This window comes from Miniopterus natalensis, chromosome 10 (genome assembly GCF_054644295.1).
Source record: "Miniopterus natalensis isolate mMinNat1 chromosome 10, mMinNat1.hap1, whole genome shotgun sequence".
Lineage (NCBI taxonomy): Eukaryota > Metazoa > Chordata > Mammalia > Chiroptera > Miniopteridae > Miniopterus > Miniopterus natalensis.
Genome location: NC_142090.1, coordinates 68,873,583 through 68,885,921, shown reverse-complemented (window position 1 = coordinate 68,885,921; position 12,339 = coordinate 68,873,583). Strand labels below are relative to the sequence as shown.

The 12,339-nt window shown below is 38.9% G+C and overlaps 1 protein-coding gene across 1 annotated transcript in view; it reads right to left on the bottom strand.

Moving 5' to 3' along the window:
- Nucleotides 1-3,709: 3,709 nt before the first annotated feature.
- The window catches only part of TSPAN13 (tetraspanin 13), a 32,304-nt gene continuing 23,674 nt past the window's right edge, over nt 3,710-12,339 (bottom strand). The window contains exons 5-6 of the mRNA XM_087821191.1: nt 11,383-11,496; nt 3,710-4,780 (exon numbers count right to left, since the gene is read on the bottom strand). Of these exons, the coding sequence (XP_087677317.1) occupies nt 4,706-4,780; nt 11,383-11,496 (189 nt within the window). The 3' untranslated portion in view covers nt 3,710-4,705. The remainder of the gene's footprint in view (nt 4,781-11,382; nt 11,497-12,339) is intronic.

Sequence of the window (12,339 nt, the reverse complement as noted above, 5' to 3'; positions counted from 1 at the left end):
AAACAAATATTTTGAATGACAATTGAGTTACTCAGGTCTCACCTATCTAAACAAAATAATGTTTACATTTTTATGGGGCTGATGCTAAATAAGATTAAGTCCTTAAAATTTATTGAATGACAAACTGTTATTTTAACAACACATATAATTAAAAATATATAAATAGATTTTTGGAAAGTCAAATGTCAAGGTTGCAAGGAAAATGAATCTCCCTTAGAAAAAGTATTAAACACAGAGCAATAGTAATTAAAAAACAAAACTGACTGACTTTCACCCCATCTCCTCAAATTCTGAGAACCTGTCCTAAGAAAATCAATCATTCATGAGAAATAGTTCTGTGAAGATGCCAATGGCAACATTATTTAAATATACCCCCCCTAAAATCGGCAACATTCAAATATAATAATTACATAGCTTATTAACATAGTGCAGTATGTTGTCATCTATAAAAGTAGCAAACAGCCTGGCCGGGCGTGGCTCAGCGGTTGAGCGTCGACCTAGGATCCAGGCGATCAGGGTTCGATTCCCGGTCAGGGCACATGCCCGGGTTTCGGGCTCGGTCCCCAGCAGGGGGCGTGCAAAGGGCAGCCGATCAATGACTCTCTCTTATCATTGATGTTTCTATCTCTGTCTCTTCCTCTCCTTTCCTCCCTCTGAAATCAACAGATATATATTAAAAAAAAAAAAAGTAACAAACATCATGGATAAACAAAAAGGATAAGCGAGTAAGAATTTAAGAATTTTTATGCCTTCTGCAACTATATACACAGGTTGGAAAGAGAAGTGAAGATACAGACACCAAAACTGTTGTTTTAATCTCACGGACATATTAGCGAGGTCTATTCTATCAAACCCTTTACAGGTATCTCACAATCTTTCCTTTGCATTTGAATAAATTTAAATGAAAGTATTTCTTGACTACTCTGACTACAAAGAAGTAAAAGAACGCTATAAGACGAGAGTATTATTTCAAACAGCTAAATGAAAGCATTGGTACCATAGTGGGAATATAAAATGGTGCAGCCATGATAGAAAAAAAATAAGACTGTTCCTCAAAAACTTACATACAGAATGACCATATGATTTGGGAATTCCACTTCTGGGTCTATACCCAGAACAACTGAAAGGAAGGAAAAGGTATTCGTGCACTCACGTTCACAGCGGCATTACACACAACAGCCAGGGGGTGGAAGCAACCCAAACGCCCATCGATGGGTGGATGTACAAACAAAATGTCCTATATACATACAGTGGAATATTATTTGGCCTTTAAAAGGAAATTCTGACATATGCGACAACATGGATGAACTCTGAGGACATTATGGTAAATCAACCCGTCACAAAGGGACAAATACTGTATGAGTCCACCTATATGAGGTACGTATTGTAGCCAAATTCATAGACAGAAAGTAGACCGGTGACTGCCAGGTTCTGCAGGGCGAGGGGAGTGGGGAGTTACTGTTTAACAGGTGCAGGTTTTCAGTTTGGGAAGATCTGGAAAGTTCTGGAATTGGATGGTGGTGATGGCTGTGGGACAATGTGAATGTGCTTAATGACACTGAATTACACACTTAAAAATAGTTACAATAAGTTCTGTTATGTACGTTTTACCACATTAAAAAAATTTATCAGATTTATCTGAGGCCCTACAACTTAGGGGGTAAAAAGATGAACTAACTTATAGAAGAGTTGGTTGGTTGAACATGAATCATCTGTAAAAGTCATTTACATGGATGATCAACATGTTTGATCAAACCATTTTTACCTGTTTGAGAGCCACAGTTGACTTAGAATGACTGTTCATGACCATCTCTCTCTACTTGGTTTTTTGGCTTGTTTTATGCATTCAGTAATCCCAAATAGCTCCTGAGGTCCTATATTTAGCAACCACTGGTGAGAATGGAAGCTGGGGGAAGAACATGAAAGCTCAAAAGCAAAATCAGAACTTTCTTCAGTGCCTCGCCAACAAGGGGGACTTCAAAGTCCACACCAGCCTAACTTATGAAAAAGCCAGTGGTCATGTTGTGAGCTCACTACCTGTAAAAAGCAAGATTTGAAAGTAAGCAAAAGTGTTTTCACCCTCCAAGTGATATCCAAGTCCATTCTTTGACATATATTTTTAACTCAAAGGCAATTCCCTCAAGCCCTCATTTGAAAATGAATTCCAAGAGCTGGCTTTCCTGAGAGGAGGTGAAAGGCAGCCTCGCACATAGCAGGAGGGTCTGATTTTCCCCTTTCCCACGGTCTCAAGAGGTATTTCAATGACTGCAATCGCCAGGTTAGGACCTGGCATTTTAGAAACACTTCAATATGAAGAGCTCTGTTCTCTGTGCCTCCCCCTCCCCCACCCCCACTCCACCTCACCCCACCCCAGTCCTGGTGTTGGGTGCAGTTATTGCTGGTTGCTCCCTTAAAATGGTTTGGAAAACATTTCATCCACAACACATCTTGTCGTTGCACTTGGCATAGAGAGCAGGAGTAAAAATTAACTGCCAGCCCCAAACATACCAAGTGCAGAAAGAACAGCTTTACACAAATCCCCTCACCTACCCAGAAACCTAGAAAACCTGTTCTGTAACCTTATCATTACCTCTAATAAAACAATGGACACGCGGATGATCATATTTACACAATCACAATGCCTGGAAGTGTTTTTCTCCTATGAAATACTATGTAAAAAGGTGATTCTATCTTTTCCGTATCAGCTAAAAAGTAAAGCAGTTCCATATATTTACTCAGTGCATTTTCAAAAGGATGAATAAACTTTCATAGCGTTCAACAAATATTTATGAAAATTGTAGGAGGAGGTTTTTGGCCTAAGGACACGAAGAACTAAAAGCCACACACTGGTTTCCTTCCCTCTCTGAAAGGTTCCATTCAGCTCTATGTTACTCAGGTTGACCACGGAGAACTGGTTTTCATACCAAACTCATTGCTGCTTAGGAAACAAGAGTATCTGGGATGAATTTATGACACATGAGCTCAGATTTCAGAAATTAGAGTCTAACATTTTTCCTTTGTATTAGCATTATAATCTTTAATTAAAATTTCACCTTTCTATCAAGGCTGACTGGTTGAATGTTCTAAGAAATAGTCGTCTAAATGGAATGTGTAAACAGGGCATTAGAGAAATGTATAAAAGTAGTAGTTTCTTTTCTTAAATAAATGCCAGGTTTAGATGAAAGGAGCTCTTTACAGCCATTTATTGTAATTCGAGGACATGTGTGTGTGGTGGAATTTCTGTGCACACAGGCGGTGGCCCTCCTGGAGTTCTGCTATCAGTCTGACTTCCCCAGGCTCACTGGGATTCCTGAAAAACGATTCAGAGGCCTTTCCAGCAGGCGTTACAATGCACTGCGGAATGGGAGCTGTATCTCTGCACCCAGACACAAAGATCACAGAAGAGCTCCTAGAAGAGGCTGGGTAATCTATCACCTTTAGATCTTCCTGAGGGAAGAGAAAGCTTAGATTAAGCTTCTCACCATGGAGAAGATATTAAGCACTGAAACATTTTAAGAAAGGATTTCGGGATGACTACCAGTAGACCTGAGTGCTACAAGTTCATTTCCATGGCTGGATTATACACCAATTAGCAATACTCAGCTCTAGGCCAGGGAACCCAACGTAAAAAGAAAAGAATTCCATTTCGCTTAATTCACATGTCAATTCTTCCATTACTTTCTTTTAATTCAAACACTCATACACGAAGAAAGGTTACCATCCTTTAATTTTTTAACATAATATACAGAATCCACAATACTATTTCAATTTCAAATTATGGGAGGTCACATTCAAATATGCTTGGATTTGACAAGCTGCTGTTACAATACTGAAAAATTTCATGAAAAATTTATTTAACAATTGGTAAGATAATCAAATATCTTTTTGCTACGTGGGCCAATGCATTAATAGTCACTTGTTTAAAAATGCAGTCTTTTGGACTTCAAATTATTATAAAAGAATATCAAGATTATACAGACATACCTTCTGAATTTCTTGAACCCATTCCACTCTGAAGGCTGAAGGTAAGTGTTACATATTAGAACATTCATGGGACCATTTCTCCTTCCCACTTACCTGTAAAAATCAAAAACTAAACCACATTTTCCTAAAGGCATAGCTATTTCTAGAATACATTAGTGTAATCATAAAAGACCACTAGAACTACATTATCACTTTCATGTTAATTTCCACCACAATACGTACTTCCTAAAAAGACAAAAAACTTGGGAAATGATATCCCCCTTCTAAACTTAACATAATAGAATCTCATACTCACTGGCTTTAATAAACTTGAACTCTTTTTTCCAACAGGGACTATCTACACAGCACAGTGCTACATACAATGAAATATCCCAGTGAGAAGATGTATATTTAGAATCACAATATGATCAACACAGTAGTGCCATACAAAGTTTTTCTGCAGGTAAAAATGCTAAGAAAGGCCACAGTGGACAGTGCCAGACACTGTGAATACAGTAGATTACAGGTACCACTGAGGTTCAGAGGAGACCACAAGTTTCAATTTTTTTTTTTCAGCAATGGAAAGAGGAAAACATTTAGAGAAACGTAAGAGTAAAAATATATAAACACACTGTCAATAATGAAATTTCTCAGATACTGTTTCCTTAAACAGGCAAATTAGTGTAACTTAAAGTTAGCTGTGAACAAGATCTGGATGCGAAACGTTTTCCTTGTTTTCTCATCAAAGGAATGCACTAGGATTAGCACGAGGATCTTTCTGGTTCCTGTATCTGTAAGTCAGCCAAACACCCAGGATCTGGAACGGAAGGAAAAAAGAAAAAGAAAAAAGAGAAAGTAACAGTTATGCATATTTATTCGGTTTATCAGTAAAATAATCTGGAGTCTCTGAAGCACTTAGCATTATTTGTTCAAAAAGGAAGACATTTTTCCTTTTAAAATGTAGTCATAACCCAAAAGGGAGGCCCTAAGAAAAATTAATATAAACACTGTGGTAGGCTGAATATGGCCCTCCAAGGATGTCCAGACCACAGTCCCCAGTGCCTGTGGCTGTCCCCTTACATAGTAACAGGGATTCCACAGATGGGAGTTAAAGATCTTGAGACTGGGAGATAATGTGGCTGGACTCAGTGATCCAATCACCAGGCTCCTTGTAAGAGAGAGATAGGAAAGATAAAATCAGAGACAGAGTAAAGGCCACGTGATGACTTCCAGAAGCAGCTGGGAGCACAGTGAGGGAGAGAAGATGCTATGTTGCTGGCTTTGAGGTGGAAAAAGGGGCCACGAGCCAAGGAGTGCAGGCGGCCTCTAGAAGCTGGAAAGGCACGGGAACAGGCTCTCCCCTAGAGCCTGCAGAAGCAGCGTCCACTTTAAGCTTCTGACCTCCCAAAGTGTAAGAAAATAAATGTGTGTTGCTTTAAGCTACTACATTTGTGTTTATTTGTTAGAGCAGCAACAGGAAACTACCACAAACACTGAACTGTCTGAATAGCTACAATATCACAAGTTTTTGATAATTCAGAAACGGGGCTCAGCAACATTTAAGCAATAACAAAAGTTATATAATAAATAGAATTTCCAACACAGATCATAAAAATGTTGTAATTCCTACCTCTCCAAGGGCGGTGAGGGGTGGGAGGGCAAGGGAAGGCTATAATTTTTAAAAATAAGTTGCTATTGTGCCATGTCCCACACTAGGTTCACTAAAGACTTAACCAATGTAACTTATTTTTTAAATTAAGAAATGTGTTCATTCTGTTTCCGTTGCCTCAAAGTTGACTTATTTAAAAATAATCAAAAATTCTTTGAAAAAGATACAAAATTTTAGTGGAACAAAATGAATTTCAAATTATATTTCCCACTTTTGATCTGTGCCAACTTTTAATCTAAATTTTGTTTATTTGATTTCATAACTACTCATTAGTTACTTAAACTACTTCTAGAGAATTATGGTAAGTCCCAAATTTTCTCCATTTACCATAATGATAATTGCTGAGTTACTGTATAATTCATGACTGGCAATGTTTATAGCTACAGCACGTGAGGCCTTACGGAACTATGGTTTGTGAATTGAATCAAGAGAAAATAAGCCTAATTTAAGGATGTGGAAAGTGGTGTGGAGACTGTGTGACCGGGGAAAAGGGAACTTACTCAAACACACAGAGTACTTTGTGACAGGCTCCGTCCTACGCGTTTTACGAATTCATACAATCCTCCCGACACCCCCACACGATAGGCACGGTCATTATCCTCACTTTATCAGTGAGGAAGCTGAGGCACAGAGAGGTTAAATAAGTGGGTAATAGTCACACAGGTCATACGTGCTAGAGCCAGGGTTCCAATCCGGAGTCCATGCTCTTAATGGAGTTTGTGGTTTTATGTGAGAGTCTGATGTGCTTGCTGGCCGTTGTCCAGGTGACGTTTCACCTACATCTCTGCCACACTGTTACCATACTGACACCCCCACCCCCACCCTGCCCAGGCATCAGTTCCCTGACCCTGCCTGGGAAACGCTAGCGCCCAGGGACCTTCTGGAGAGAATTTTTGAGATTGTTAAATATTTTTATTATCGTCCCTGGATATACGCCGATTGTGTAAGTTACAGTCCTTAGGAGAAACAAAGCCTTGGGTAAATTCAAGAGTCATAATCTGGAGCCATATTTTACTATAACTGAATTGCTCCAATTCAGCTTTAAGTGACAAAACAGGGCAACCCCTTCCTTTGCCCCAAAGCTGAAGCAGTATCTCCTCCCTCAGTCCCAGGGGAGTCTGGAAGGGAGGCCACACCCAAAATGCAAAAAGATCAGAGTTAGAATTAATTGTGCTTTGAGCTTACAAAGGTGCTTACGATGTAAAGATCACCCAGGGTAACTTAACTAGGCCTGATCGTGAACTCTGCTTACTCTAGAGCCGACACCTAGTAATGCAATGAGTTGCCCAAGTGTAGTTGATGACATGAATGTCGAGAGTAGATAAGAAGAAATCTGTACTCATTCTCCTAAATATAAATATAGAAAGGCAGGAGGAAATACGCCAGAATATAAATATTGACTATTTTTGAGTAGGTCGTGTTAGTTAGTAGATACATTTAATCTTTCGTGTTCATAATTTTCTCAAGTTTCTACAAAAAACATGTACTAATTGCCATAACATTTTCCAGATTCTAAATCAATGTTACTTTCATGGTTTAAATTTATTTTCAGGTATTAATATTTCAAATCAAATCTTTGCTTCACCTATGATAGGAAGTCATCAGCCAGTTAGCCTCATCCCTTCAAACTCTGAGAATCTGATTCTGTGAAATACTGAATAAAAAAAAAAAATTTTAAACTGACAGAACCTATAAAATATCCATTGTCCAGAAAATATCAGGTTGCACGAATTATTATCAAAATCTCTAGCTAGGTTTCAAAAGGACATAGTATATAAAATACGGAACAACATTCCTTGCAGGAACATTTCAGAAATCTGACTCATGAGTTTATATTCTTAAAAAACTCATTATTTTGAAAAGAGCAGGGGAGAGGCACAGGGAGCAGAGGATTTGGGGCCGTGAGACTGCTCTGTATGACAGTGTAACGATGGCGATGTGTCATTAAACCCACAGCAGGCGGATCGAGTGAGCCCTAATGTAACTATGGACCCTGGGTGATGATGACGTGTCCACGCAGGTTCATGCACTGTAACGAATGTGTCACTGCGGTGACAAGGGAGGCGGCTGTCGACGCACGTGCGGGACAAGGGGTACGTGGGAAACCTCTGTACCTTTCTCTCAATTCTGCTATGACCCTAAAACCGCTCTTTAAAAAAACAACAACAGTCCCTTTTAAACAGGCATAACTGAAGAGAGTGTGATCTGGTGAGAAGAAACAGAGCTGCTCAAAAGAAAAATATTCTCAAAGTAATTTCCAGATGTAAAAAAGAAACCATGCGGCAACATTCTGATAACTTGAATCTAGCTAGTGGTGCGTATGGAGATGGCTCATTCCAGTTTTTCTCTGTCTATATTAAGTTCTCATGACAAAAACTTATGTGTTTTTAAAGAAAAGGAAGGATGCACAGAATTGTTCTCAAGCTGTACATGAATTTTTTTGAATCGATGTCAAAGCCAACCCACAAGTAAGGCAGCTCTTTCCTGAGAAAAAAATGCTCAGAGTAGAAAAACAATGTCAGGAAAAACTTCTTTTAGAAGTAATTGTCGCCCTGGCCAGGTGGCTCAGGTGGTTGGAGCACTGTCCCAAACACCAAAAGGTGTGGGTTCCATCCCCAGGCGGGTTGTGTACCAGGGGTAACCAATCCATGTTTCACTCTCACTCTCCTCCCCCCACCCCTCCTTTCCTCTCTCAAGTCAACAGACATATCCTCATGGGGGGGATTAAAAAAATAGTAAACTTGGTCTTCATCTCTACTTTGTTAATAAGAGCCAAGGGTGGATTTTTCATTCTCGAGGGGGAAAAAAATAACAAGTAGAATTATATAATGTGCTACATATTAATCATACATTATGTACATATATTCATCAGGTATATGTATGTATGTTACAATCAAAATGAGGAGATCTCTAACTAACATGCCTAGTTAGTAACAGGGTTTTGTATAAAAGAAATTTACTAAGAGTAGAACTGAACTGCTCTCACACACAAAAATAATAATAATGGGAAATATGTAAGCTGATAATTAACTTTCACAATATATACATATCAAATCATCATGATGTACATTTTGAACATCTCACAATGTTGTCAGTTATACCTCAATAAAACTGAAATAAAAACCATATGTATGTTGAAATAAATTTCTAAGGCCCAAGGCAGAGCTGCTTCTGTCCAGGGTGCCACGTCAGCAAACCGAAACTTAGATAACTTTTGTGTCCCTATAAATGCTCCACTTGACCAGAAACGCAGTCTATTCAGCCAGCCAGTCCCCAAACGCTAGGCACCTCTGGGCTTTCTCACCCCAAACAAGGCTGGCTGGGTGCCCCGGCCAGACATTTTCCATTTCTCTCTCCTCTGTATTCCTTATCCTACAAAAGCTTCTTATTTTCCGCCCCATTTTGCAGTTCTCCGAAAGAAGACTGTCTTCTTCATGAAGTATTAAAGTTTGTACCACCTAGATGTTCTTCTTTAATCATTTTTGAATACGTATAATCATATAATCGAAATGAGAAAGGCCCTTCTAAGCATAAAAACCAATTGGATACACCACAGAGGAAAAAAAGCAATACACTTAACTACATGAAAACTCAAATCTTCTGTAAATTTTATTTAAAAGTCATTATAAAGTGAAATAAATGCCAAAGAAATTGAAAGCAGAACGAAGAAGCTGAGGAACATGAGGAATGAAGGGAAGAGGGTGAAAGGAGGAAATGAGGGGCATGGGAACACCCTTGCGTGCCCGGGTCTTGGGGACCTTCTCGTGAACCCCAGCTGTGCGCCCACCTCTCAGCTCTAGGCCCCGAGGCCCACTCTGCTACTCTTATACTCTTCCCTGTTTGCGAGTTTGCTACTTTGAGTTAGCAAAAGGCCTCCGTCAAAATAAAAGTAAGTGGGCAATTCACGAAAGAAGAAATACACATGGTCAAAGCACATAAATATACTGTCAGATTCACTAGGACATTTCAAAAGGGCAGATAAAACTGGAATGCTGTTTTTACCTATCAAACTGGCAAATATTTTTGAAAATGAAAATATCTAAAATTAGTGGTTGAATCAAAATTTGGTAGAATCTCCCCAAAAGGAACATCAATAATATCTATCAAACTCTTTTAAAATGTCCATATACTGAGTGTGTCATATTTTACTTTTAGAGATGTAATCTAAGGGGGGAAAGAAAAACAGAATACATACTTTAAAAATTACATTACAACGAAGTTGACCTTGTATGACCGTTATTTATTATAGTGACATATTAAAGGGAAAAGTAATGTTCAGGAGATTAAATAAACACATTAAACTTCAACCACACAGAACACAGGATTTTTCAGATTTTTCTTTTAAAGATACATGATCACTCTTAGAATAGCCTACCATATATTTCTATAGTTATAGACACAATCTTACTTAACAGCATTATTCTATACATGTTATTCTAGTATCTGCTTGAAATTGGGGTGTGACATGGGCAACTACTATGACAATCATTGGGGTCCCATCACCATTTATTAATGTGGCATAAGATGGTGACTTACACACCAATAATGTACTAATGGCCACAAAATGTCAGCTAACACACAGCACCTGCCATGTACCAGCTATAACAAGTTTTACATATACTGACTCCTTTAATTATCACAATAACTTGATAAGTAGGGGCTTTCCGTTATTATGCCTGTTTTTTAAAGCAAGGAAATGGAAGCAGAGAAAGGTTAAGTAACTTGCCCAGGCTCACATAAGTACTAAGCAGTGGAACTAGGTTTTCAGCCCTTAACTATTTGCTCCTGTCTAATATACCCAAAATTAACCAGCTCGTTACTGAAGGACATAAGCCGGCCCAATAGGCCTGCTGTTATAAACAACAAACATTCTTGTGCATTCGTTTTACATGGTTGTATGATTGTCTCTGTGAAATAAAGCACCCAAAGTAGAATTTATGGGTTAAAGAAAGAAGTTTTAATTTTGATACATACTGCCAACTCAGACCCATCAAAAAAGTCCATGGTTATTGAGAGTTTAATCAAGACATTGAGGAATGAATTAGCATTCCTCAAAAATTATCGAATAATATATGTATGGTTTTGCTTACAGAATCACGTTACATATAAATATATTAATGCAGTATAAATATATGTCATATAGATAAGAATTTGGTAACAGCGGTTACCTGCAGTTGATAGGAGGCTAGGAACAAAGGGGAATAAGGATGAAGTTGAAGGCAATTTTTCAAAGAAGACCTTTACATACAGGGTGGGTGGGGCAAAAGTAAGTTTACACTTACTCCTGTGGGAAATAATAATAAATAATAATACAGAATAAATTGTGTTTCATGTACTCACAACTGTAAACCTACTTTTACCCCACCCTGTATATGTATGTGTATTATATATTAACATGTATAAACAATGTGAATGTCCCACCCATTCCAAAATCTAATATAAAATTATAATTTCTCATACAACTCTAAAAACACAAGAGATCCTAGAGATAACTCAGTCTCCTCTCATTTCACGTGTTCATTAAACTTGGTATAATTTAGTGATCAAGCATTTCACCCTATATAAAGTTTGTGCTAGAGCTGTGAGGTCTTCCGATTTCAAGCCAGGGCTCCTCCTATTACATTACTAGTTCTCAATGAAAATATCCATGGATACATTCCAGATGTTAAGTGACATGCTAAGGTAAAACGCCATGTAAAACAAGAATCCCTATGACAGAGGAGGGAAGATATGGAGTTATTTGCACATACCTCTGTAAAACTGAAGAAGAGGCCAATGCCCCCGACAAATCTCAAAACCTCTCCAGCATATTTTCCAATTATTGGGGCACACGGTGAGCAGGGGTGGGTGCTTTTCACACAGCTCTGAATCAATTAAAGAAAAGAACTTTTGTTTCAAAGTACATTCATAAAGAGCAGATAAAAACTGTACCCACACAAAAAAATTAACTCCGGAACAGTTATATCCTATGTGGGGTCTTGGTTCTTCAGTGGCATCCAAAATTCTAAGATGTCTCTCAAGATCCCCACTCCCAGTGTCCATGCCCTGAAGAATCACCCTCTTGAATGTGGAAGGGATTTTTGATACTATGGATAGTCACATGTATGTTCATGTGTTACATAGGAAATTACATTCACAGGACAGAGACATCATCATGCTGACTTTGATGTTGCCACATCGTGAGGTGGCTGCAGAGTCAGGACCTGAGAGTAGCCTCTGGGAGCTGAGAGACACCCAGCAAGAAAACAAGACTTCAGTCCTACAATCTCCAGGAGCTGAATTCTACCAACAACTACTGAGCTTGGTAGAGGACCCCAAGCCTCAGGTGAGAGACTGCAGCCCTAGCCAACACCTCGATTTCATCCTGGTGAGATACTGAGCAGAGGACCCAGGTAAGTCATACCCAGATTCCTGACCCATGGAAACTTGGATAATAAATGGGTGTTTGTTGTAAGCCACTAAATTTGTGACAACATATTACATAGCAATAAAAAACTAATAATCCCACAAAAGAAACCTCACTGAGAACATATCTAGCTCAGGGCTCAGAGAGGTGGTAATAGGAGTTTCCCCAAAATATAAACACAGTGTGGCTCAGAGGTTGAGCACTGACCTATGATCCAGGCGATTGCGGTTCGATTCCCGGTCAGGGCACATGCCTGGGTTGTGGGCCGAATCCCCAGTAGGGGGCGTGCAGGAGGCAGCCC